Source organism: Ochotona princeps, chromosome 8 (assembly GCF_030435755.1).
Source record: "Ochotona princeps isolate mOchPri1 chromosome 8, mOchPri1.hap1, whole genome shotgun sequence".
In the NCBI taxonomy this organism is placed as follows: domain Eukaryota; kingdom Metazoa; phylum Chordata; class Mammalia; order Lagomorpha; family Ochotonidae; genus Ochotona; species Ochotona princeps.
The window spans coordinates 11767790-11795651 of NC_080839.1; the positions used below are offsets into that span (position 1 = coordinate 11767790).

Genomic DNA, 27862 nt, shown 5'->3' on the forward strand with positions numbered 1-27862 from the left:
GCAGGGCGATGGGGCAGGCTTTGGATGAAGGGACGGCGGTGGGAAAGATGGCGGCGACTTTGCGGTCCTCCGGGTGGTGGCACCGGTGGCTATGTCGTTTGTCGGGTCGGGATGGGTCCAGGATGTTACTCCTTTTCTTTTTGTTGGGGTCTGGGCAGGGGCCACGACAAGTCGGGGCGGGTCAGACGTTCGAATATTTGAAAAGGGAGCATTCGCTGTCGAAGCCCTACCAGGGTGAGGCACCGGGGCGAGGTGGTCTTCCCGGAGGTGGGGAGGGTTTTGGGATCTCTTGGCCATGGTCCAGGGGGGATGTGGCCTGGAAGAAACCGCCGGCGGTTGGTGGAGGCGCTCGGGGACTCTCGGCCGCGTTTGGTGAGCCACAGGTCCGGAGGGCATTGTCCCTCCCGCCCCCCAAGAGCTTGGAAGTTTCCAGTAGGTCGAGGCGGAGCTCGCAGGTGCTTGTAGCGCTAGGTTGGGACCGGGTGGAGGTCGGAGTTACCTCTAGGGGAGTGTGAGGGGAGTGGAGGTGGAGGGCCTCTAGAAATGAGCCCCCCTTCTCGGAATGGAGCTGTGGAAAGGAAGCTGGAAGAACAGGGACCAAATTCAGTCGCGGTGAGCCGTTATCCATTAGAACACCGGCACCCCTCCAGTTCAGTAACCCTGCGGGGTGAGAGGCTGGGCTCTGTTGAAGGTGTCATGGACCGACTAATGATAGCTGATCGATCAGAAAGTTGATGCCGGTCAGTGGAAATGGAGGGCCAATCAGGGCAGATGGCTTCATTAGCAGAAGTCTGTTTCCTCACCGAGGTGCAGATAGGGAGACGACAGTCAGAACCCTTCGAAGTGCACCAGAGCACCCCTGGACACTACTACTAGGAAAGAGGTTTATTCACTTAGCGGGTTCCTCCAGCTTGGCGTCACTGCTAATTACCAGGGGTTGCGTAGACACACAGGGTTTACACTCTGGAGGTGTTGGTAGTGTGAGGGGCACGGAAAGAGGTAGCCTCAGCTTGAAGGATTGTTTAAAAAAGAACATGGTGGAGACCTCCCTCTGACCTGAGTGTCAAGTTCTTTTGGGGATCACAGGAGAGTACCTCCCTGCCCCCCTCCTCCCGAGTATGCTATAGTATGCTCACATTTAAGATGGAGAGGGCTGGATCTGAGCTCTAGTTCCTAGGGCAAGCTGGCTGTGTCAGTAGGTTGCTCTGATAGGCTGTAGTGGGTTCAAGCGTTCAAAATGGTAAGGATAGAAAATCTGTAACAGAAAAGGTGAGAGTTGAGCGCTGTGAGTGGGGAACACAGATGGAAATGGTTGTCTTTCTGGTTCCTTTCCACAGGTGTGGGCACGAGCAGTTCCTCCCTGTGGAATCTGATGGGCAATGCCATGGTGATGACCCAGTATATCCGCCTTACCCCAGATATGCAGAGTAAACAAGGGGCCTTGTGGAACCGGGTGGTAAGAATCTCTTCCTCCTCTCTGGGTGACCTAGAAAGTTCTGCAAGATTTCAGCAGCAGACTGTTCCTGTCAGTCCCCATGTGGCCAGTCTTCTGTAGATACCAAGGATCTCGCAGAGATTATTGACCTTCATTATAAGTCAGATATTTAGGATGCTTCAAGCTGCCCTAATTATAACAAGCAGTTCCTCCTAAGTCTGTTTCTGAAATGTCTTTAATTCCTGATTCACCTGCTAGTGCTGCTTGTGGAGTTTAATAACAACCCCTGTTTCAGTTACTTTGATTTGTGAAGCAGAAGACTATTAAGTTCATCCCAGTCTCCATTCTGTTAGCCCTCCTTTTTATTTCACTTTAATTAGTCTTTTTTTGTTTTTTAACCTGGGTGACTGGAGACTTGATGTTGATTATGTCAGCCAATGGACATTGGGAGGGTTTCCTCATTCTTGGATTGACGAAATTGACAGCATTTCAGAACTATCCAAGCCACCTGGTCAGAACCCTCAGAGCATGTGCTACAACAGGACCCTGGGTTGATACTGGTTGGAGGTTCCCCATCCTTGGGTAGGCTGGGCTTCTCCTTTATCTCTTCCCTTCCCCCAGAGACAGAAATCGAATTTGGAAACAATGATTTCTCTTACTTTTCCCTAACCTTTAATCGTTCCCACCCCTGTAATCATCATCAAAAAGGAAAAATATATATATTTCTATTGGAAAGGGAGATTTACAGAGAGAAGGAGAGATGGAGATTAAGGATTTTCCATCCACTGGTTTACTTAGCAAATGACTGCAGTGGCAGGAGGCGAGCTGATCCGAAACCAGGAGCCAAGAGCTTCTTCCAGATCTGCCGTGTGGATGCAGGGAACTGAGAACTTGAGCCATCCTCTGCTGCTTTACCAGGCCATAAGCAGGGAGCTGAATGAGAAGTAGAGCAGCCAGAACATAAACCGGTGTCCATATGGTATACAGGTGCTTGAAGGTGAAGGATTAGCCTGCTAAGTAACCACGCTGGCCCCTGCAGAGTCTCCCTCTGTTTCATTTCCAAATGAAAGCCACTATAAACCGTTTGTTCATTTCTGGACCTTTTTTAGCTAAATTTGTCATGTTGGAGGTACCGGCAGTAAGAAGTGAATGCAGCGTTTCGGGTGTGGCTGCACTGTGTTTTTGTATGAGTGTAAGATGATCCTTGCTGTTTGGTTTCCAGAGGTCTTTCTGAATCTTTTATGACCACCTTACTTTAGGGGATGGCCTTGGCATCCTTTGCTGCTTATTCTTGGGCTTTCAGAAGTAAAAAACATTTTTTCCTCATTCGTTGTAAGTAAGCTTCAGAAAAGAGACCTGTTTTCTTTTCCCTATTCATTTTCTGTGGCAGAAAAGGAGCAGAGAGGAAAGAGAAGTTTCCATGGGAGCTATCTGCATACACTGGCCTCTTAGCCCAGATTGTATTGCTGAGCCCTATTTCTGACAGAGTGGAACTTTGCCTGCACTCTGGTAGAAGGCGTAGAGGCCAGTTAGGACTGGCTGTCCGGCTCCAGCTCTGTTGTGGTCCCTGTGAGTTCACTGGTTATTCAGCTTCTTGGTTTCTAGTTTTTCCATCTGTCAGATGAACTTCCTGTTTTATTTGCCCCCTCAGGGTTTTTGTTGTGAAAATAAAATAATAGACCTGAAAAGATTTAGGCAAGTTAAGTAGTTACAGAAGCATGTGTCTGTTATTGTACTTGGAAGTTTCATTGATGGGCCCTTGGGGCTTGCCAAGTGAGCTTTGCCATGCTGTTGCTGTCTTGTTAACTCTCTAAGTTAGGAGTCATTAGAGGATCCAGTTCAGCCTCTTGTCACGTTTTCTGACATTTATATTCCGAGTTATCTGGCCATCAGAATGAGCCATGGAGTTGTTAAGTCAGTGACTAGAATGCATTTCTTTGGAGTTCTGTCTCTTTTTAGGCATTTGAGGAGTGAGCTGGCAGATGGGAAGGTTTGCTTTCAAATCAATAATTAAATGTGGCTTCTTATTTGATTGGCTCGGTCATTGGGAGTTTTAGAAGCTCCCTAGGTAACTCTTCAGTAAAGTTTCAAATTGACTGGTCTGGTGCAGGGGCCAGAGTTGTGCCACCGTGGGCTAAGCTGCTACCTGTGATGTCAGCATCACATCTCAGAGTACTGGTTTGAATCCAGCCTGTTCTACTTCTCTTTCAGCTCCTTGCTAATGTACCTGGGAAAGCAGCAGAAAATATCCAATGTAGGGTCCTTATTGACCCTGTGAGAGACCCAAATAGAATTTTTGGCTTTGGTCTGGTCAGGCCTTGGCTGTTGTGGCTATTAGAATAATAGTCTAATAGATGGAAGATCTCCTGCCCTCTTGTCTTTCCCTTTCTATCATTTTGTCTTTGGAAAAAAAAAAATCTCTAAAAAAATATTTTACATAAAATTGAAACTCAAAAACTGAGTGTAAAAATTAGCCCTGCATGAAGCTATGGCATTACCCTATCCTGGGCCAAGACTTAGTGGCGGACACCTCTTGGTTCAGTGGCCCTGTCCTGTTCTGTGGATTTTACTGCTCATCTGCTGGAGATTAGACACGTCCTGCCACTGACGTTTACTCTAAATGAAATAGCAGAGCAGTAAGTATTCAGAATGACAAGACAAGGACTGGACTCATCAGAGTAGGGTAGAACTTCAGGGCTTGCAGAGGTATCCACCCTCTTTCATTTTTAAAAGAATTAAGTATTTGAAAGGTCAGATAATGGAGAGAAAGAGGGAAAGAGGAGGTGAGAGAGATCTTCCATCTGCTGGTTCACTCCCCAAGCGCTACCAGCAGACAGGCCAAGCTAACTCCAGGAGCCAGTAATTCCATCTGGGTGTCCCAGGGTGGCAGGACTCAAGCACTTGAGCCATCATCTGCTGCTCCCAGGTGTGTTGACAAGGAACTGGATTTGAAAGTGAAGGAGCAGGGCTTGAAGTGGCTTTTCAGTGTAGATGCGGGCTGCACAGGGAGCAGCGTAACGTACTGCAACATAACCCCTGCCTTGCCAGCCTCCTTTCATCTTGACCATGTATTCTAAATACTAACACTTTTGAAAAATATCCAAGAAATGTGCTGGGAGTGGCGAAACTGGCAGCGATTCATAACTGGTGAACTATTAAAACCACTTGAGCAAGTAGCTCAGAGCATGCCCCACATCTGGGACTTGGGGTGGGTGGGAAACTGGATGGGGCTTCTCCCTCAATATCTCTCTTTACCTCACATACAAGAAGGAAACAATATGGACATAATAGTCTTGCCCACTTCCCTATAGCCCTTGAACCTTTTTACCGTAATTAACCATGTAAAGATTGTCAAAATATAATAAAAAAAAATCCAAGAAAAGCAAAACTGGAAAATGGTATAGCAGTGCATTGCTCAAGAGCCAAAAGGATCTGTTTGAAGAGTCTTTGGCTGAACCCAGCAGGTCAACCTGCTCCTGCCTGCCTTCTTTCTACACAATCGCCTCCCTAACCTGCTCTGGTTTCTTTGAGAAACTCTTCAGCTGTTCAGAGCAGTCAGTGATCTACCTATCGCCTCCATTTTTCTGGTTAGTACCTGCCTTGTTGTTTTCCCTCCAGAGGCTGTCCCTACGGGGGAGCTGGTAGTTTGTTCTGGTGTATTTAGGCTTCCTGGCCATGGCCATGAGCGTCTGGGGGACTGTAACTTGCCCTCCTTACTGGAACTCAGTGGTTGGCCCCTTAGCTTGGTGAGGAGCCAGTTTAACTCATTAGAGTTGTTTGTAACACCTGCTAATTATTCCTGGAAACCTTTGTATAAGGACTTTGCATTTATTATTCTTTTATAATGAATGAAGGTTTGACCTTTGAATTTAAGCTTTTTTAGAGTCATTCTGGTGGAGGAGTGATGAATGATGTAAATAAGTATTGTTCAGCTGAGGAGCCTGCTTGGCTGGATGCAGGATCCAGTAGTCTAATTGGTTTTCCCCTGTCCTTTGCATCTTGGGAGTGCTATCCTGTTTCTCTTGGGAGGTCCTAAAGACAATCAGGATGGTTATTCACTTTTCGTATTAAATCGTTTAAGCAGTTAAATATCTTAACCCATTTAATTTTATGACATAAACAATTAGCAAGTCTTAGATTTCAGATTTCAGTTTTAACCCTTACCTTTTTGTTACCTGCATTTATGTTTTCCAAATCTGAAAACTTTTGGCAACAAGCTCGCAGCATTTTGTTTTTAATTGATTACATTGCTTTATGTGACACAGTTTCATAGGCTCTGGGATTCCCCCAAACCTTCCCCCATGGTGAATTCCTCCACCTTGTTGCCGTATTATAGTTCAAATTCAGTCAAGATTCTTTCATTGCAAGCATATACCAAGCATAGAGTCCAGCATCTTATTGTCCAGATAAATTCAATGGTTTCTTGGGGAGACCATCTCTGGTCTGAGGTAAGCTTGCAGCATTTTACATTTTGTGCTGTTTATCAGTTCCTATGTCTTTTTCCCTGCAGCCGTGTTTCCTGAGAGACTGGGAGTTGCAGGTGCACTTCAAAATCCATGGGCAAGGAAAGAAGAATCTGCATGGGGATGGCCTGGCGATCTGGTACACGAAGGATCGGATGCAGCCAGGTATTGAGACTGTGGGTTGCTGTGGTACGGGTGTGACAGGCCTTCCTGACAATGGCAGCAGTCTTCCCTCTGCTTGGTATTTGAGGGTGAGCACTGGAACTGAGACCTCCTAAATAGACACACTTATCAGGGGGCGATTTCTTGCTTGCTAATTTTCTTCTGTGTTTCCCTGTGATACGTGGCCTCTTGGCCACGTGAAAGCACTGGCTGTCCCAAGCACTGATGATCGTTGAACTGGTTTCTTCTGGGTCTGTCCAGGGAATGATCTCAGCACATCTGAGTCAAGAGAAGAAGCACCCATTTTTCTTTGTGGTGTAGGAGCCACCACTTCTAGTCGATGGCAGCCTCAGCCTGATTTGACCGGAATCTCTTATGCAACACGACGTAGAGCTTGGGAATTCAGTTCTCTCTTGGGGGTGTAGTCCTTGCCTGGTGTTTGTAAAATAGAATTCTGTAGGGGCTCCTTAGCAACCAACTTGGATCAGGGAGCTGCCATAGTGCTAAGATGAAGTTACTGTGGCCTTCTGTCTCTTGCCCTGCCTTCAGCCAACCACAGGTGTTGCCTGGGCACTAGCTGCAGGCCATGCACTGTGCTGGGGCCTTTGATGTAAGTTTTCTCATCTTAAGAGAAGCCTGGGAGTCATTTGAATTTCACTTTTTCCTCCATCATAGTGATATAGTATTCCTTTGTCAACTCTTGGCTTTATTTCATTGTTCGTCATCTGTTCTCTCTCTCTAGGGCCTGTGTTTGGAAACATGGACAAATTTGTGGGGCTGGGAGTATTTGTAGACACGTACCCCAATGAGGAGAAGCAGCAAGAGGTAATGGCGAGTGTCAGAGCTTAGGTCAGCTGCACTGATGTCACACACTTCTTGTCCTCAGGAATGCTGTGCTGGAGGGGACAGGGCACAGGCAGGGGTGTTCATCCATTGAACTAAAGGCTAATGTCCCCATCAGTATTTTTTTCTACTAGCGACAACTGTTTATGATCGCGCAGTTGTTTAGGAACGGCTATCATGAACAGGGCCTTTTTCCTGAGTGCTAACAGTCTTCTCTCTTGGCACACGTTAGGTAGCTACTGAAATTGAGCACGCTTGGCTGGTTAGTACTTTGGCTGCTCGACCAGCACCAGGGAAGCTGGGGTTATGTAACTCAGCTCCCTTGACTTTGATTGCGTCACTGCTGAGTTCTCTTCTGCACCTTGCTCACCCTTTCCAGGACCTTTTCTTCTTCCTCTTCTCAGACCTGAATGATAGCAGTTCTCTTGCCCTGTTAAAGGCTATGACTAAAAGGAAATGGATGAAATCCATCACGTGGTTGGAACCTTGTTCCTTGGCAGAGCTTCTTGCCTTTTGTTAGCTGACCCCTCAGGATTCTTTGGTCTGACCTTCCACCGGGATGGATGACCAGGTTGCACTCTGTGTCTTACAGTGTTGTCAGGTGATGAGATGATTGTGGCATGGTGTCAATGGTTATCTTGTAGCTAAAGAATTTTTTTTTTTTTTTTGGAAAACCGGATATACAGAGAGGAGGAGAGACAGAGAGGAAGATCTTCCATCCGATGATTCACTCCCCAAGTGAGCCGCAACAGGCTGGTGCGCGCCGATCCGATGCTGGGAACCAGGAACCTCTTCCAGGTCTCCCACGCGGGTGCAGGGTCCCAATGCTTTGGGCCATCCTCGACTGCTTTCCCAGGCCACAAGCAGGGAGCTGGATGGGAAGCAGGGCCACCAGGATTAGAACCGCGGGCCCAGCTAAAGAATTTTTAACAAGGCAGAATTAGTAATGCAGACAGAGGTCACATTGTCCATTGCCTCCCCACCCCACGAAGTTTATTGTGAAGAATTTTCAACTTGTAAAAAGAAATTTGTATGCAATACCCTCATTTGACGGTTAACTTCTTCCACAAAGGAGTGGAAAGTGAGACCAGAGATAGGAAAATAACCTTTTGTCATGGGTCTGTTAGAGTTTCTTCTCCATCAAGGTAGCAGGCATCTGAGTCAAGAGGGGAAGCACCCAATTAGCATTCAGAAGAACTGAAAATGGTGGGGGATTGTGGGGTGCTGTAGGAGAACTCAGCAGGGATATTTAACATGAGGGGGATGGCGTGGCGTTGGCACCATTGGCCGGAGAGGGCTTCATACAAGTGACATCTCCATTGAGGTCTGTAGGATGAGGGAAAAACATGTGTTAGGGTGCTAAAGTGAGAGATGAGTGCGAGGAATGTAAAGGGGATTTGAAGAGGAAGAAGGCTAGAAACAAGCAAGGCCAGCAGTCTTGCCTGGCTGGACAATGCCAGGGGCCATTGTTCCTGCTGCTTTCCTCAGTGTTAGCACTCTGTCCTCCTGGGCACTTGAGCTAGCCACCAGGACTCAGCATAGTCGGCTTGGTTGACTAGTAGATTCTTTTTTTTTTTTAAAGATTTTATTATTATTATTGGAAAGCCGGATATACAGAGAGGAGGAGAGATAGAGAGGAAGATCTTCCATCCGATGTTTCACTCCCCAAGTGAGCCGCAACAGGCCGGTGTGCGCCAATCCGATGCCGGGAACCAGGAACCTCTTCCGGGTCTCCCACGCGGGTGCAGGGTTCCAAAGCATTGGGCCGTCCTCAACTGCTTTCCCAGGCCACAAGCAGGGAGCTGGATGGGAAGTGGAGCTGCCGGGATAAGAACCGGTGCCCATATGGGATCCCGGGGCTTTCAAGGTGAGGACTTTAGCCACTAGGCCACGCCGCCGGGCCCGGTTGACTAGTAGATTCTTTAGTCCAACACTAGAGTGTTCTGTCTGTATGGCTCATTTCTCATTCTTGCTGTGCCGTGAAGGGCCAACCTTTGCAGGCTTGGGTTCCTGTTGAAGAGCCTGAACTTGATTCTAAGGGGGTGAATGCACTAAAGGATTTAAGGAGAGGAGAGTCATGTCTGGATCTGCAGTCCTACTAAGGAATGGTGGTACTTAGAAATGCCTTGAAGTGGTTGTGGCAGGTTTAAGCGGCCATTGCAGTGCTAACATACATCTGAGCTCCAGTTCAAATCCCAGCTGCTCCACTTCCAATCCAGCTTCCTGTTAATGTGCCTTAAAGAGCAGCAGAGGATGACCCCAGTCCTTGGGCCTCTGCACCCATGTGGGAAGCCTGGAAGAAGCTCCTGACTGCTGGCTTTGGCCTAGCCCAGTCTCAGCATTGTGGCCATTTGGGGCCACAATCTTCCAATAAGGAAGATCTGTCTCCTCTCTGTCTCCTCTGCTTTTCAAATAAATAAATAAATCTTAAAAACAAAAACAAAAAGCACATTTCAATAAGAGATACAGGCTTCATGGCTTGAGCAGAAATTTATTTTAGATTTTTAGTAAATCTAAATCAGAATTTTATTTAAGATTTACTTATTCTTCTTGGAAAGGCAGATTTACATAGAGATACAGAAAGATCTTGCAACCTCTGGTTTATTCCCCAAATGGCTGCAATGGCCGGAGCTGAGCTGGTGTGGAGTCCCAAAGACTTGGATCTTCCTCCACTGCTTTCCCAGGCCACAGGCAGGGAGCTAGATGGGAAGTGGAGTAGCCAGGACATGAACCAATACCAGTATGGATCTCGGTGGATGCAAGGTGAGGATTTAGGTACTAAGCTAATGCACCGGCCCCAAACTAATTTTTATTTTTGTTTCTTTATTTTTTAAAGATTTATTTATTCTATTCGGGAGGCAGGTATACAGAGAGAAAGAAAGAGAGGAAGATTCTCCATCCACTGATTCACTCCCCAAACATTTCTTCAGTTTCTTGTTTCTTTGTCACCAAAGAACATGTGACTTTTGCTCGGGTTAACTCTGTGCAGTTGTTATGAGGAAATGCTAGGAAAATAATGCAGACCAGTAATTTATCTGAGGAAGGGGCAAGAAAATTCAGTTTGTGGTAGATCTTCAAAAAGTTAATGGAACATACCTCTAATGAAACATTGCATGGATTTCAAAAATGTGTTCACTAAAATAAAGGCAATTCCATCTCCATAAACTTTTTGAAGTACCCTATTATAAGTTGAGTTTAAACCCGAAACTCTGAAATCAGGAGAGGTTTTTCACAGATATGTATCCTCAGTTTTCCATCAACAGTATAACGTTTGTGGTTGAGGTGGGTAAATTAAGATCTTTACTATTTGGGAATATGAAGTATCACCTTGCCACAGTGCACTTGCTGGATCTTAAACTGCTGTTGAAGTGCTAATTAAAGACACAATAGAACATCTGAAAGGAAAAGAGATTGAATTAATAGTAAAGAAAAGCTGGGGCTTAGATGGCTTCACTAGTAAACTTTACCGAATGTATAAGGAGTGGAGTTAATACAGATAGTTGTCAGACTCCTACTAAAATAACAAGGAAGAGTAATCAACTCATTCTGTGAGGTCATATTCAGATACCAAAGCCAGGTAGACAATCACAAGAAAACTGCAGACCTCTACAAATGTAAGCCGAGAAGTCTTTAGTAAGATACTGATGAACCAGATCCAGCATCAGGAATTATACATCATGGTCAAGTGTATTTATTCTAGTAATTCAAGTTTGGTTTAATTTCTGAAAATTAAAATGATAAACTGTAGACTAAAGGACAAAATATCAGTTGATAATCTTAACAAAGTGATAGAATTTAGTATCTCTGATTAGGAAAACAATAAATTAGGAACAGTCTAATCTGATTGAAGTCATTCATTTATGAAAAACTGACGACTGACAGCATAAATAGTGGCAAAATGAATGCTTTGCTCCTAAGGTCAGAAAAAAGGCACAGCTATACATAGTTGGCACTTCTATTGAATACTGTACTGCAGGTTATAGCTAGGGCATGTAGATATGAAATGAAAGGCATCTGGATTGCAAAGGAAGTATTTATATCTTCACAAAAAAGTTTCTATCTTTAGAAGAAAGGATATAAAAAATCCTAAGTTACCCACACATTAAAAAAGAAAAAACCTCCACAAGAATAACTGAATTTGTCAGAGTTGCAGGGTACTGGATACTATATAAAAAGTAGTTTCTGGGGCCTGACGTGGTAGCCTAGTAGCTGAAGTCCTCACCTTGCATGCACTGGGATCCCATGTGGGTGCTAGTTCAAGTCTCGACTGCTCCACTTCCCATCCAGCTCCCTGTTTGCGGCCTAGGAGGGCAGTCGAGGACAGCCCAAAGCCTTGGGACCCTCCACCCAAGTGGGAGGTCTGGGAGAAGCTCCTGGCTTCAGATTGGCTCAGCTCTGGCCATTGCAGCCACTTGGGGAGTGAACCAGCGTATGAAAGATCTTTTTCTCTGTCTCTCCTTCTTTCTGTAAATCTGACTTTCTAATAATAAAAAAAAAAAAGTTGTTTCTGCGATCGGTGCCATTGGAATGTAGGTTAAGCCCCGACCTGCAGTGCTGGCATCCCATATGCCCACCAGTTTGAGTTCCTGCTGCTCCACTTCCAATCTAGCTTCCTGCTAATGGTTTGGGAAGGCAGTAGAGAATTGTCCAAGTGCTCATGCCCCTACACCCATGTGGGAGAACTAGAGGAACCTCCTGGATCCTGGCTTTGGTTCAGTCCAGTCCTAGCCATTGTGGCCATTTGAGAAGTAAACCGGTGGATGGAAGATCTGTTTTTTCTGTCTCTATTATAACTCTGTTTTTTTTTTTTTTAAAGACTTATTTTTATTGGAAAGTCAGATATACAGAGAGGAGGAGAAATAAAGAAGATCTTCTGTTGCTGATTCACTCCACAAGCAACCGCCATGGTTGGAGCTGAGCCTATCCAAAGCCAGGAGCTTTTTCCGGGTCTCCCACGCAGTGCAAGGTCCCAAGGGTTTGAGCCATCCTCTACTGCTTTCCCGGGCTACAAACAGGGAGCTGGAAGGGAAATAGAGTAGCCAGGACATGAGTTAGTGCCCATATGAGATCCCAGTATGTGCAAGGGTGAAGACTTTAGCTGCTAAGCTACCACACTGGGCCCGTCAGAATCACCTTGAAGAAAGAATGAAATTGGAAAACAAATCCTCTGGTTTCAAAGCTTTTAGCAAAGCAACAATAATAACAAATAATAATATGCTACTGGCATAAGGCTAGACACATGTATCAATGAAATAGAAATTGAGAGTCTAGAAATAAACTCTTACCTTTAATTTTATATTTTAATCTTATATTTGAGAGACAGTTCCTTTCACTGGTTCATTCCCCAAACAGCAGGCCGGTCAGAGGCCAAAGCTTGGAATCAGGAACATCACTCGGATCTCCCATGTGGCTAGCAGCAACCCAGTAACTTTAAGCAAAACTGCTGCCTTCCAGAATGTGTGTGAGTAGGAAGCTGAAATGAGGGACTATAGTCAGAAATTGAACCAAGGCACTCCAGTGGCTTAGCCAGCATCTTAAGTGCTAGACTAAAGGACTGCCCCCGTCAGTTGAATTTTTTAGAAAGGGTACCAAGGCATTTCAGGGGGAAGATAATCTTTTTTCTTTTTTGGTTAGGATTTATTTTTATTTGAAAGGCATAGTTAGAGAGGAGAGACTGAGATTTCCCAGTTGCTGGTTCACTCCCCAAATGGCCACAATGACCACAGCTGTGCTGGTGTGAAGCCAGAAGGCGGGAACCTCTTTTGGGTCTTCCGTAGCGGGTGCAGGAACCTAAGCACTTGAACCATCCTCCGCTCCTTTCCCAGGTGCATTAGCAGGGAGCTGGATCTGAAGTGGAGCAGCTGGAAATCAAACCAGGAATTCCACAAGCAGAGGCCTAATGTGCTACACCAAAGCACCACCTCCAGTAATCATTCTTTTAAACAATTAGAGCAAGAACAACTGGTTATGCACATGCAAAATTATAGTTATCTGCTATCTCACCTTATTCAAGAATTTTAACCAAACTGGATCAAAAACTTAATGTAAAAATTGAAACCATAAAACTCTGGCTTAAATCGTCATGAATTTGAATTTGACAGTGTTTGCTGTGATGCCAAAAGCAAAAATAATAGGAAAAAAAGACCATTAGGCCTCGTCAAATATTTACAGGTTTCCAAGAACACCATACGAACATGAAAAGGGAATGCGTAGATTGGGGAAAATGTGTGCAAGACATGTATCCTATTAGGAACTTGTTTCTTATATAGTTGAGGAACTCTTAACAACTCATTAGTAATAAGCTATCCCAATTAAGAATGATCATAGGTCTAAGTAAAGACTTTTTTTCAAGAAGGTGAAACAAATGACCCACATGTCATTTGAAATGAAAGCATGCTTAGCCATTAGGGAAAAAGCAAGTTGAAATGGCCATCAGACACCACTTCATACCCCCTGGATGGCTAAAATAAACAGATAAATGCTCGCAAGGTTGTATAGTGATTGGAACCTGCATACACTTCTGTTGGGAATGTAAAATTAGAAAAATAGTTTGGCACTTCTTCAAATGGATGGATTTAATATGATCCAGCAATTCCACTTGTAGGTACAAAGCCAAGAGAAACAAGTCTACACAAATACTTCTATATAAATAATCATAGCAGCAGTGTTCACTGGAGCCAAAAAGATGAGCACAGCTCAATATTCTTCAACTGGCTAGTGGATGAATAAAATACACATTTACACATGTAAGATTGTAGTCACAGAAGTTGTCCAAGGTATATGACCCCATGTATATGCATATGAAACGTCCAGATGCCTGAGTGTGGAGAGAGTGCTAGTGAACACCGGGTTTCTTTCTGTGCCGCAAAACCTACCCAAGAGAGAACTTGGTTTTGGGTGGGGAGTATGGAAATGCATGACTTTCTACATTTTATGAGAATGTCTCAAATTGACTTGTGCTAATCATGGTGTTAACTCGAATGCACTGAAAGCCCCTGAAGATGGATTGTGTGGGATGTAAGCGTTCCCAGTTTTCTCCCGTGCATGCGGACAGTGGTGAGAAGTCTCAGGAGCTCAGCAGCAGTGCTGGAGCAGGAATGTCTTCTCCCAGTTGAAACTGGAGTTCAATGACAAGAATCCTTCCTGGAGCAAGAGCACAAAGGTGCAGTGCTTGGCAGGCTTGGCCCTCATTCTCCGTGAGGTGTTTGGGCCTCACCCTGTGGAGGTGGTTGCAATGGGGGATGGAGAATGTGGAGAACAGCTCTCAGCTTCCTGGATGAAGCCAACCTGGCGGCTTGTTGGAGATACTCCCCATGTATGTATATGCATATATTGATGTTTTTTTCTTCCTTTGAATGAAAGTTAATACTGTGTGATCCAGTTTAAAAAGATACTGCCTGAAGTTATTATCTTGATGAAGATATGGGTCTCTTTACTGTTAGTGGAGTCTTACGACTTCTTGGACATTTGCCTGGGTTTTTTCCTCATTCCTGTGTTGGGTAGTGTTTTCCAAGAGAGAGACTTATCACCCACGCTTATGGCGTACATGTTTACAACCTCTCTAGATGTGATTAAAAATTGAGACTGAGTTTCACTGAGGAATTTTTTTTTTTTAAACTTGGAAAACTAGAATAAGAAGGAGTGCATAAATTGCAGCTGTTTCCCTTCCCAAATGTTGGTAACAGCTGGCCAGACCAGTCAAAGCCAGGAGTCAGGGGCTCCATCTGGGTCTCCTGTGTGGGTGGCAGGAACCCGACGGCTAGAGTCAGTATCTGATGGCTCCCAGGCGTAACAGTAGGAAGCTGGATCGGAAGTGTGGGCAGGACTTAATCCTCAACACTCTCATACAGGATGCAGGTGTCTGGAACTGCAGCTAAACTTCCTTGCCACAATACCTGCCTGAAGTAGATCTGGTTGTTGAAAGTTTGGAAATGTTTCTACTTTGTTTTTACTTTTCATTTTGTCTTTTGATATGCTGATACTGAAAAAAGGCAACAAGGAAACTTTTCCAGACAGTGGAAGAAGAAAAGAGAAAGCCACATCTGTACTTGGGAGGATGCATATCTCTACATAAGTTCTTTCCTGTTGAGATTTGACCCTTTTGAGAATCTGATGAGTGTTACCCTTAGGAAGATGCTCATTTACATAGGAATTTGCGTGTAATTTAGGAGATTCATGGAGTCACAAAGTTAGATTGCCAACAGGCTCCCTTATTTCATAGATCTTATATATATATTTTTTAAAGATTTATTTTATTTTATTACAAAATCAGATATACAGAGAGGAGGAGAGACAGAGAGCAAGATCATCCGTCCGATGATTCACTCCCCAAGTGAGCCGCAACGGCCGGTGCTGCGCCGATCCGAAGCCAGAAACCAGGAACCTCTTCCAGGTCTCCCACGCGGGTGCAGTGTCCCAAAGCATTGGGCTGTCCTCAACTGCTTTCCCAGGCGACAAGCAGGGAGCTGGATGGGAAGTGGAGCTGCCGGGATTAGAACAGGCGCCCATATGGGATCCCGGTGCGTTCAAGGCGAGGACTTTAGCCACTAGGCTAGGCCACGGAGCCGGGCCCTATTTCATAGATCTTAGAGCTTCTAACTCTTTTCATGAAATGTTCTTGTCCTGTTATAGTGGTGGGGAGCAGTGACATCAAGGTGTATATGTTAGCCTATATTCTGAAGCCTGTCAGTTGGAATCAGTAGGTTAACTATCAGTTTTAGTTGTTTTTGTTTGGGGGACACCTCAGATTTAAAAGTCCCTGATTTGGAGTACTCAGAATCCTCAGCTTGCGTTATTTGAATTTGTTGCAGTTAGGATCACAACTAGAAGTGAAATTAAAATCATCCCATGTGTGGTCTGTTTTATTTATTTATTTGTTTGTTTATTTTAAAAGAGTTGTATGTAGAGAAGTGTGGATAGATAGACCTTCCATTCGTTGGTGTTGGTATCACAGATTGTATCACAGACTGAAGGTTCACTCCCCAGATGATTGATGGTCAGGGCTGAGCCAGGCTGAAACCAGGAGTCAGGAATTTTCATCTAGGTCTTTGATATGGGTGGCAGGGTCCAAGTATTTGGGCCATCTTCTGTTTTTTACAGACGTTACCCACTTTGCCACAATGCTGACCCCTTCCCATGTGTTTCTTAAGAGAATATGATGCTGTCCAAGTATATAAAGGTATGCCTAGCCATTTTGGGGCCATCATCAGCTGCCACCCAGAAACATTATCAGGAGGCTGTATGGGAGGCAGGACTCAATGTTGGGCTCTGAGACAGGAGAGGCAGGCGTTCCAGGCTGCAGCTTAACCTGCTGTGGCGCACTGCCTTCCCCATGTTTGTGTTTTTTAAAAAGATGCTGCGTCAGGACAGGAGATGGTGGCCCAACTTTGTGGACTCCTGTCACCCATATGGGAGCCCTGATTGGAGTTCTAGGCTCCTCGCACCAGCCTGGCCCGTCAGCAGCAATTGTGGGTATTACAGAATGAACCAACAGGTAGGGCTCCTTGTCTTTCCCTCTGTCAGTCTCAAGTAAGTAAATTTGAAACAAGCAAACCACAAACATTGCAATGGTGGCCACTGTGGCCCAAGCTGCACCCCATCTCAGAGTGCCTTGTTTAAGTCCTCGCTACTCTGCCTCTAATCCAGCAGAGTGTGCTGCTGTACCTGATGGCCCAGGTGGTTGGCATCCCAACACCCACATAGGAGACTTGGACAGAGTTCTGGCATCTGATTTCAGCCTATCCACCCTGGCTGTCATGTACATGGTACCTATCCTTTTGAATGGAAGATGTCTAACTCTGAATTTCAAATAAAGAAATTAAAACTTAGAAATCTCATATATTGGGCTCGGCAGCGTGGCCTAGTGGCTAAGGTCCTCGCCTTGATCCCATATGGCTGCTGGTTCTAATCCCGGCAGCTCCACTTCCTCTCTGTCTCTCCTCCTCTCAGTATATCTGACTTTGTAATAAAAATGGAAGAAGTTAAAAAAAAAATCTCATATATTACACCATAGTATATATACTTTTGTTTTTTTTAGATTTGTTTTATTTGAAAAGCAGAGTTGCAGAGAGAGACCTTCCATCAACTGGTTCACTCTCCAAATAGCCATAATGGCCAGGGCTTGAAGTCAGGCCAAATTCAGGAGCTTCATCCAGGGCTTCCACATTGCTATAGGGGCCCACATACTTGTACTGCCTCCACTGCTTTCGCAGTCACAATAGCAGGGTCTGGATTGGAAGTGGAGCAGCTGAAACTTAAACTGCCACTCATGTGGAATGCATACAGGTGTTGCACATAATGGCTTAGACCTATTGTTTTACATACTCGGCCCTAAGGAACTTTTAAGTTTGAATATTTTCAAAGAAGAAAATTGAGAGTATAGTGAATACTAGTTAAGATGAATCTTTAAAAATAATTTTTTGCAATCCTAGTTTCAGACTTAAGAGAGAATGGAAGGACCGTGACTGAGGGTCTGATATGTGTCTCACTCAGATTCCCTAGACTGTCCATGTGTGATTGTGTTTGTATCTTTGTGTGTCTGCTCATGTTTTTCCGAACTTGCTGAATTACCTTCAGGGTGTCTCTTTAGTCCTAAATACTTAAGTGTGGTTTCCTTCAAATCAGAGGATTCTCTTATGCAGCCACAGCAAGCACGTTGATCAAATCAGGGGCATCAATGTTGATAATACTGTTATTTCATCTATGGACTTTACTCAGATTTCAGCATTGTTCCACCGTGTCCTTTCTAGCCAAAGAAGATCTGAAAGCCCATCTTGTACTCAATTGATCTCTCTCTCCAGTAGCTGGGACCATTCTGTCATATTCTTCCGTGTTTCAGGGTACACACTGTGTAGACACCTGCATTTTTAAAAATAGTACTTAGGAAACCTGGTTTGTTATTTGAAGAGACTGAGGGCAGTGAGCACATGATCAAGTGAAGCCTCTGCAGCCAGAGGGCCTGGTTTCGAACCCGATCTCACTGCTTAGTACCTGTGCTGTTTTGGACAAGTGAAATAGGCATTCCACTACTACTGCCTCTTGGGGTATGAGAATCATGTGAATGCAGATGTGTTCAATCCCGAGCACCAGGCCTCATGTGGAGTAAGGGCTTGGTAGCTGTTGACTGTTTGGCACCATTGAATAGATTACCAAGGGACATTTTGCAGCCATCTTGTCAGTAGCTACTGTGCCTCTCTTTTTGTCCTCGCCTGCCCATTTTTTCTTTTCTTTTTTTTTTTTTTTAGGATTTATTTATTTTTATTGGAAAGGCAGATATTCAGAGAGGAGGAGAGGAAGCTCTTGCGTACGATTGTTCACTTCCCCAAGTGGCGGCAACGGCTAGAGCTAAGCCAATCCGAAGCCAGCAGCCTCTTCCGGGTCTCCCACATTGGTGTAGGGTCCCAAAGCTTTGGGCCGTCCTCGACTGCTTTCCCAGGCCACAAGCAGGGAGCTGAATGGAAAGTGGAGCTGCCGGGATTAGAACCGGCATCCATATGGAATCCTGGCATGTTCAAGGCGAGGACTGTAACTGCTACGCTATCGCGCCGGGCCTTGCCCATCTTTTTTCTTTTTTTAAATAATAAGTTCATTTCATTTTTATGTTGTTTGCATATTTGAGAGGGATGCATGTCCATTTGGCCCACCAATTAGGGTGGGGAGGGTTAATAAAGGAAAAAAGTGGATGAGACAACTGTTTCAATCTTTTTTCTTGTAGTGTTTAGGTAAAGTGGGGATAGTAGGGGAGAGGGCCACTCCCAGTAACCCAACTGCATCAGTACACAGGAATGGGGGAAGGCCACCCTATATGCCAGGGTCCCCAAAGTGGCGCATTTTCCGAGGATACTGCTTAAGTGGTTTTGATAGTTTTGAGGTGCTGTTGATTTCGTAGCTCCAAGGTTGAGGAAATCCTTCCAAGGTCCATTGGCTGGCATACTCCACCTCAGAGTCTCAATTTGCCCAGATACTTGTCCAGGAGAGCTGTCCAATTTGTTGTGCTATGGTACTAAATGTGCTCTGCAGGCATTGATGAACTGGTTGTCATTCCCCCCATGAGCATCTGGGCATATTGTCTACTACACATGCCTCAGCAACCATGGAGACCTAGTTCTGATGGATGCACTCCATGGTCAGACAACATATCCTGTGATTTTCAACATGGTAGAGTTCTGAGGAAAGGAACCTCCACAAAGGAACCTCACCAGAGGTGAACTCAGCCTGACTCCTGTGTAGGCCAGCAGGGCAGGTTCTGGCTCAGTCCATCACCCACATCAGCCTACACAAACCGGTGGCTGCAGTCACTTGGTCAGTTCTGTCCCCAGCCTCATCTCATATGCAAACCAGTGGATGATGTGGTCCAGCCTAACCCTGCCCACTATACACTCTGCCCTCACATATATTAGTGGGAACTGCAGCCTAGTTGGAGCGACCCCCAAAAATCCCCACTAGACCCACCTCCAGCCCTGGTTCCTGTGCATGCTGGTATGTGCATCAGACTGGTGCAGTCTGTCCCGTATCCCGTTCAGGTCTCGTACACATCAGTCTGCCCATCTTTTTTTATACCTAGGTTCCAGGGAGCAGTTGGGTGGCTTACCAAGTTAGTATGATTTTGTTTGGAGAACAGCTCTGATAGTGGCTCCCACATGCTGGTTCATGAACACATAGTAACAGTAAGAGAGTTTTCGCTGATCTGAAAGAACAGTCAAGTCATCTTTTAGTAAGTGCTAAATGTATTCAATTTTATTTTGAAATCACATAATTCTCATTCTTTTAGAATGATGTTTATTGATTATTTTGTCATTATTGCCTATAATATATTTAGTAGGCAACAAAAAAGAAAAAAATCAAATTCCTAATCCCCTATCTCTTTAGAAATTTGATTATCTGTGACAATCAGAGCCCTAGGAATTACATCTGTAATAGATACATGTTTGGCTTTGTGTTCATGTATGAGTACCTGTAACCAGTATTTGTATCTAGAAACTAGTATAGTTTAACCATTGACTCCTTCCTGAGTGCCAGACACTGTACTAAATGCTTTACATATCTCATATCATCTTCATAATTAACCTTGTGAACTGTGTTTTCTCTCTGTGTATCTCAGAGAGGTGAAATCATTTCCACCCAGTTACCCTGGTTCGAATGGTGCAGCTGCAGTTGGATTACAGGCCCCCTAAGGATGGTGGATGGTTGATCTTTTTTGTCTTGTTTACAACCTGTCTGCTTTCAACCTGTGGAATTTTAGCCTAGAATCTGTGCATGCATGAACTCATGATATTTTTTTCCTTACTTTTTTTTTTCTTTCTAAAGGTGTATTTATTTATTTGAAGGGCAGGGTGGCTGTCAGAGAGAGGGAGAGTTACAGACAAATGAGTGAGAAAGAGATCTTCTACCAACTGGCTCATTCCCCAAAGTGCTCCAACAGTCAACACTAAATCAAACCAAAGCCAGGAGCTTGAAGCGCTCTCCTGGTCTCTCATATCAGTGACAAGGGCCCAAGCACCTGGGTTGTCTTCTGCTGCCTCTCCCAACCCACCCACCCACCCCAGGAAGCTGGATTGGAAATGGAGCAGCTGGGATTTGAACCAGCACTCCAGTATGACTGCCAGAGTCGCCAACAGTGGCCTGACCCAATGCTACACAGTGCCAGCTGCTATGGGTGTTTAAAATCAAGTTGCGTTGAAGGTGTATTTATTGGGTAGGGAGTCCTTAATTTTTTTTTTTTAATTGGTTTCCACTGGTTCACTCACCAAGTGGCTGCAACAGCCAGAGCTGAACCTATCTGAAGCCAAGAGCCAGGCGTTTCTTCCAGGTCTCCCACATGGGTGCAGGGTCCCAAAGCTTTGAACTGTCCTCAACTGCTTTCCCAGGCTACAAGTAGGAAGCTGGAAGGCAAGTGGAGCAGCTGGGATATGAACTGGTGCCCACATGGGATTCTGGGCATGCAAGGTGAGGACTTTAGCCACTAGGCTATCTTGTTAGGCCTGTAGTGTTAAAAAATTTAAAACATTTCTTTATCCAGCAATGCTAATAATCATTTGGATTCATTTCTGGTGACTCTTAAATTAAGCATCCAACTTGCCTGAATCATATTCTTCAATTTTGGTTCTAGTGTCGGCTGCTTTCCAGAGGTAGAAGATTTTTTGCTGCAGTGTGCAATTAGTGGCTATCCAAGAAACACTTCAAAAACTCCTGACTAAGAATAGAAAATAAGATGGCATTTAAAGTCTTACTGCTAATGTGAGGTTAAAAGTTGAAGGCCAAGTCATGAGTTGCTGAAGTAGACAAATTGAAGCTGGAAAGTCGTGGGGCTCTGTGTCTGCTGCAGCGTTGCTGAAGTTGGTCACACATGCTCTTGCTAAACCTGCTCACCGAGACTTCTGACTGAGGGACCAACACATGTGCAACTGGGATGCTTTGCCAGGTGGTCCTGGACAGTTGGGTGTCATACCAGCTTTGGGTCTGGCCAGGCACCCTTAGGCTTAGGTTTGCTGTGCTAAGCACTCTGTGAAGTTAGAGTAACAACCTCTGGTTACAGTTAGTGGAAGTGAGAAACGAAGCACACCTTGGGGTCATCAGAGCTCCCAAAGACATTTTGTCTGTTTGATTTTTTAAAAAAAAAATTGATACATAATATACACCCAGGACATTTTTTTAGTCTCTTACCGAACTGTTAACTGGAATGACGAGTTTTCTCTCAGAATCCCATTGCTCCAAATTGCTTGATAACCTGCCCAGAATCCCCTAGCTGTAATTTCCAGTTGAAGAAGAGTAAGATGGCAGCCATTTGATTATCTACTGGTTGTGTCTTGTCCTTGGCTCGTACATGTGCTGCTGGTGTCATAGGAGACACAGCTGGGGAGCTGCTCAGAGGCTCCTGATTGGGGCTCCTGCTCGCCTCACGCCAGCTTTGCCCTCTCCAGCTGCCTTCTAGTTCCTTGACTGGCCCAACTTCCTGCATCTTGTGTCCCAGATCTTTTGGTGGACTTCTCTGTCTGTCATATTACCTATCTTATTTCCATTCTAGTGTTTATCACTGTCTGTAGTAATCTGATTGATTGTCACTCCCACCCCACTGTCCACTCTGGAAATGGACACATCCCTCCCTGTCTGTCTCGTTTGCCACTGGACCCCAGTCTCTGGACCAGTACCTGACTCATGGTAGGTGCTGAGTGTCAGAGGAGTGAATGCCGGAGGTCTACACTCTTGCTCACCCCTTCTTATAGTACAGACCCAAGCTGCGTTGTGTGGCTAGCGCCTCTGGATGGTAGCTGAGAACTGTGGCGGTTTTCTGAAGCACAGTTAATTACCTGTGAACTTGATGTTTTTTATGAATTTATGCTGCAAGGCTCCCACGAAACTCCTTCCTTGGCTGTGTGTTTTAGGTGAGAGTGCCAACAGTGATTTGGAAATATATGTCCATAAGACTTAGTTGGAGGGGTGTATGATCTCTTTGGATTGGAGTTAATTTCATGGTCTTGTTAAGCAGTAACAAGTCTTTGGCAAGTCTTTGGGCAAGAGCTGGATCCTGAGATCATGGATAGTAGAAGGTATCTTTAATTTGGGAGAATTTGGCCCTGATTATCTCCCTCATCTCTCCATTTGCTATGGAAATATAGGTGTAGACCAAACATGTATCCTGAGCTGACTCTCACAGACCCTAGCGGGGCCTGCCTATTGGGGTCTGTTTAGCTCCTTCAAGCTTCAGGGGCCTTCTACAGGTTGGAGAGGTCTTCCTGTGGACTGTTTGAGAATCTGCAGTACCTATCCTCAGAAAATGTATAAGCACCTGTGCATTCTATTTTGCATGATTTTAAGGGGTCCAGGGACTTGCTAAATGCTCCTCCTGGGCTGTTTGGGGATTTAAGTTGGGAAGTTAGAGTTGTTTGCTTGTCCATCACAGCTGGGTTGCAGATCTTCCATTGCTGTTTCTTTCTGACTTGGTCTTCTGTCTTCTGTGCCTTTTCTTGTTTTGTAATAACCTGCTGGACCCTTTCAGGCCCAGAAGAGGCGATACTCTCCAGGAGTGCAGGTACTCTGTTCTTGACCCAACATTACCATCCCTTATTCCCTTGTGTTCACCCAACATTTGTTGCTACGTAGAACCAATGTGGCTCTTGTCTCTGAAGTCCCGAGTCTCCGGTCTCAGCTGCATTTCCACCTTGCATGTTGACCATCTGGGACAGTGGGAAGTTCACCAAAGGAGTGGCATGCCTCATGTTGACCATCTCCTGTAAACACCCTCTGCACTGCTTTGGCACCGAGCTTGTCTTGCAGTGGTTTGTTCATGTCTCTAGAGGAATTTGCTCCTACAACATTGGGACAGTGGGTGGGTTATGAGGCAGTGTTCAGTTTTCTTGCTCTGGAGGGAGAACCTTGTTCTCTTAGTGTTCCTACTGGCAGAAGTTACATGTGCACAAGGTTTCAGAGGGCTGGGAAGGGTGGATGAAGAGCAGCCCTGTGGTTGCATGAGCCCACTCAGCAGCTGTGGCAGAGTTGTTTAGCAGTCCTACTCCATTTGGCATGCTGTATATGTACAAGTACTGTCCCATGTAGAAAGGTGTCCTGCTGGTCAGACAGGCATTTTCAGAGCACCTGCTGTGTGCAGAACACTTACCCTGGCAGGAAAGGAATGGGGCTGGAGACATCTAAGAAGCATGACACATGGTGATTTTCTCCAAGAAGCTCCCACAGTCATTGGGAGGTTGGTATATGTATGTAACAATGGAACCTCCTGGTGTTCTAAGAGGATTGGAATTGGAGCCTAAAGCTGTACTGGGAACATCTCAGGTCCCTTGTGCACTGGGAGAAGGAGAACTACTTAACTACTTCAAGGCAGGTATGTCACCTCCTGGGCCCGTACCCGCTGCGGGACTATCAGGATGTGAGTGCTTGTGGGCTGCTCATGGTGAGGCAGAGTGCTGGTCTGGTGCACTGTCATTTGCATGTGTACCATGATCCCAAATGTACTTCTCACTGTCTGTGTCTCTTCCTTGCTTCCCAGCGGGTGTTCCCCTACATCTCAGCCATGGTGAACAATGGCTCCCTCAGCTATGACCACGAGCGAGACGGGCGGCCTACAGAACTGGGGGGCTGCACAGCCATTGTCCGCAACCTCCATTATGATACCTTCCTCGTGATTCGCTATGTCAAGAGGCATCTGACAGTGAGTGCCAGGCCAGGACCAGTTGGTGGGTTGGGGTGCGGCTTGACACTTGCAGCTTGCTCTTGACTTATCTCTGTTAATTCTAGATCATGATGGATATCGACGGCAAACATGAGTGGAGGGACTGCATTGAGGTGCCTGGGGTTCGTCTGCCCCGGGGCTACTACTTCGGCACCTCCTCCATCACTGGTGATCTATCGGGTACTCCACCTGCACTCATCATTTTTCCTAAATGAGACCTCCTGGCCCACCTCTTGCAGGAGAGAACCAGATAAGCAGAGCCCAGAGAGTCCTCTCCCTGTACCCTTGCGTCCATAAAAAAGCGCCAGGCCCAAGCTTTCCTGGTTGATTGAGAGGAAAACAGGGCTGGCCTCTCATCAAGCCAACCCTGCCAACCTGTTTCTTGAGTTCCTTGTCTTCCCATTTGTGGTGCCCTTCCTTCTGTTAGGCTGTTCCTACCTACTGTTGTCCCCAGTCTCCCTCTTCACAAAGCTTTGTTTTTAAACTCTGCTGTCCCTGGGCCCAGCATGGTAGCCTTGTGGCTAAAGCCGTTACATGTGCTGGGATCCCATATAGATGCCAGTTTGTGTCCTGACTGCTACACTTCCCATCCAGCTCCCTGCTTGTGGCCTGGGAAAGAATCGAAGACAGCCCCAAGCCTTGGGACCCTGCTGCCACATGGAGGACTCAGAAGAAGCTCCTGGCTTTGGATCAGCTCATAGCTATTGCAGCCACTTGGGGAGTGAACCAGCAGACAGAAGACCTTTCTGTCTCTCCTCTCTGCAAATCTGATTTTTCCAATAAAGATAAATAAATTTTAAACAACAACAACTCTGCTGTCCCTCTCCCAGTGGACCCCTGCACTCATCTTTTTGGTGAGCCTTTTTGTTTTTAAAAAGGTTTACTTATTTTGTTTTTAATTGGAAAGATTTATAAAGAGTAAGAGAAATGACAGAAAGATCTTCCATCAATTGGTTTATTTTCCAGGTGGTCGCAAGGCTGGACCTGAGCTGATCCAAAGCCAGAAGCCAGTCTCTTCTGAGTCTCCCCTGCAGGTGCAGGGTCCCAAAGCTTTGGGCCATCTTCTGTTGCTTTCCCAGGACATAAACAGGGAGCTGGATGGGAAATGAGCGGCTGGGACATGAATTGGTGCTCATATGGGATCCCAGCAGTTGCAAAGCAAGGATTTAGCCATTAGGCCACCGTGCTGGGCTCTTAATGAGACTTGAATGTGCCATTTGTACAAATGTCTCTATCTGTTCCCTATCCTCCACTGCCCAACTGTACTCGCATCCTTGACTCTGCTTTGCTGTTGCCATTCCTCTCCTGTAATGTACTTCTGTTCCTTTGTCATAGAGCTCTCCTCTTGTCCTCGTTCCGTGTCTCTTCTTCAGTTCATTTAACCAACTGCTGTGAAATTTCCACCTTAGGTAGCCTTAGCAGTGCATGGTTCTTTTTATGCTTAAGTTTTCTTTGGTTTCTCTTCCAGCCCATGTCCGACTTGGGAGCTTCTCTTTAAATGCTTATTCTCTTCCCTGGCTTTAGCCTCTGTACCAATAACTGTGTTCTGCCAGTGGCCTGTTGAACAGCTGCCATGAGATCCTTCCCTGTCTTGTGTGACTGTGTGTGTGTGTGTGTGTGTGTGTGTGTGTGTGTGTGTGTGTGAGGGCGGGGTCCTTGCTGAGGAAGGAGAGTGGCAGAGAGAGGGGTAGACACGAGTGACAGGGGCCTAGGGGCTTGGACTGGCCTCCACTGCTTTCCCAGACATATTAGCAGGGAGCTGGATGGGAAACAGAGCAGCTAGGGTTCAAAGTAGCCCTGTGGTATGCAGTGTCAGCACCACAGTGCTGGCTACTCTGATTATTTGCTTCACTGTCACTGCTAGTTAACTGCTAATTGATCAAAAGCTTGGTCTAAGATACCTTTGAGGTTGCTTAATTGTTATATTCCTCTCTCTAGATAACCATGACGTCATTTCCCTGAAATTGTTTGAGCTGACAGTGGAAAGAACCCCAGAAGAGGAGAAGCTGCATCGAGATGTGTTCTTGCCCTCAGTGGACAACATGAAGCTGCCTGAGAGTGAGCACGGGGCATTCTGGGAAAAAGTCCCATGGGCAGGGAGAAGGTCACAGTGCTAGCAGTTCTCCAGCTTGCTTACTTGTGTTGCACCTGCCCTTTCACTTGGGCTCACTTTCTAGATGAGTTGCAGGAGGAAGGGGGGAATGTAAACTCTGGCTGCCCAGAGATAGTGTCAGATCCCGGGGACTGGGCAGCTAGAGCTTGGTGCTCTGCCCTGACCACCCACTTCTGACCCGCTTCTCTTTCGCTTCCTCAGTGACAGCGCCACTGCCGCCCCTGAGTGGCTTGGCCCTCTTCCTCATCGTCTTCTTCTCTCTGGTGTTTTCTGTGTTTGCCATCGTCATCGGCATCATACTGTACAACAAATGGCAGGAACAGAGCCGAAAGCGCTTCTACTGATTCCTGCTGCCATCACTTCTGTGACTGTCCCCGTGAGGCGTGGGAAGGGCAGGTGCTGGCCTGAACGTGCAGCCTTGTGAGTCTTCTTAAGTCTCCAGCCATGCTCAGGGCTCTGCTCCATCACAGAGCTTCGGCTAGAGGGACCCCATGGTTCCCTGTTGGATGGTGGGACCCCCATGTTCTCATGGTACCCCACCAGGACATCTGACTCTGGTCAAGGAAGCCACCCACCCTAGGATAGTGCTGCTGTGATGTGCCTTTCCCTGCCATCCTACTTGGGGGCAAGAAAGCATGGAGAGAATGTATGCTGTTGTGATGCTAAAACCACAGAACAGAATTTCATAGCCCAGAGCACCTTGGATTCAATGGGCCCTTCTGCAAACTGTAGAAAACTGGTAGCTCCTCAAACACCCTGTCATTGGTTTTTGCTTTTTTTCCCAAGCTATTATCCACCTGAGGACCTGGATGGGCACTTCCCTGCCTTACCTTCCTTCCTCTTTTCATTATCCTCTCCGTGTGCAACTGGAGCTGGAAAAGACCTTTGGAGACTTCTCTGTTGGGGCCTGGGGCTGCAGTGCACAGTCTGCTTTCACTGAGCCTCACTGGGTGGCCCCAGGAACTTTCCACTTGGCCACCACTCCAGCTTCTAATCTCCAGCAGGGGATTGGATCGGCAAGCTCTCTAATGAGATCCTTTCATGGCTTTAGTCAAGGTTGCTGGAAAGTCAGCAAGTGCGCATCAAGAGGAGCTTGGAGGACTTTATGGATGTCATGAGATTAACTGTGAAACTGACCAGCTCCAGATTTGACACTGAAAAAACCATCTGTCATGTGGTCTGAGCACATGGTGATGTTTCAGGACACACTGGAGCCTGCACAGCTGCATGCTTTGTGTTGACCATGATTTTTGGAAACACACTTTGATTGTTGGAAGAATGGAAGCTTTCTTTTTATAACCTGGGCTTAGATACTTCCCCAAGAGGAAATTTTTTTTTCTCGATGGAGACAGTTGCTGTGTCGTCATGTTACAAGTCAGGGAGCAATAGACCCTCGTCATCCGGTGCCTGGAAGAGCTCACGATCTTTGAGCGACAAGCCCGAGTGCTCTACGTGTCAGCCTTTACTCTACTGCCTTATCCGACAAGCGGTCACATGCTGCTCACCTGTCTGCCCTTTGGTAAAATTGCTTAGAGGCCAGAGCCTTCCTGGAGGGCCTGGAACTCTGAGCTCTCCTGTGGTCTTCTGTAGCCCAAATTCTAAAAATGGCTGATGGAACCAAACTTACTTCTGACCCCTTGTCCTTCCTCCAGGGGAAGGGATGG

At 45.9% G+C, this 27862-nt stretch overlaps 1 protein-coding gene across 4 annotated transcripts; it reads left to right on the forward strand.

Annotated features, from left to right (window-relative positions):
- LMAN2L (lectin, mannose binding 2 like) lies at positions 1–27821 on the forward strand. Of its 4 annotated transcripts, none has more exons than XM_004590767.4 (9): positions 10–234; positions 1338–1456; positions 5946–6063; positions 6803–6885; positions 22898–22930; positions 23903–24064; positions 24151–24265; positions 26024–26143; positions 26400–27821. In XM_004590767.4, the coding sequence occupies exons 1-9, from the start codon at positions 48–50 to the stop codon at positions 26540–26542; spliced, it is 1080 nt and encodes a 359-aa protein (XP_004590824.2). In that variant the 5' UTR covers positions 10–47; the 3' UTR covers positions 26543–27821. The 4 variants fall into 4 exon arrangements, with proteins under 4 accessions (XP_004590823.2, XP_004590824.2, XP_058523567.1 ...); XM_058667584.1 differs by lacking the exon at positions 10–234 and adding an exon at positions 681–1240; XM_004590766.4 differs by lacking the exon at positions 22898–22930 and having other exon boundaries at positions 1–234.
- The last annotated feature ends 41 nt before the right edge of the window (positions 27822–27862 follow it).

Coding starts and splice junctions, on each gene's coding strand:
- LMAN2L (XM_004590766.4), top strand. CDS start 9: ATGGGGCAGGCTTTGGATGAAGGGACGGCGGTGGGAAAGATGGCGGCG. Junction 235..1,337: donor GCTGTCGAAGCCCTACCAGG/GTGAGGCACCGG, acceptor TCCTTTCCACAG/GTGTGGGCACGAGCAGTTCC. Junction 24,065..24,150: donor ATGTCAAGAGGCATCTGACA/GTGAGTGCCAGG, acceptor TGTTAATTCTAG/ATCATGATGGATATCGACGG.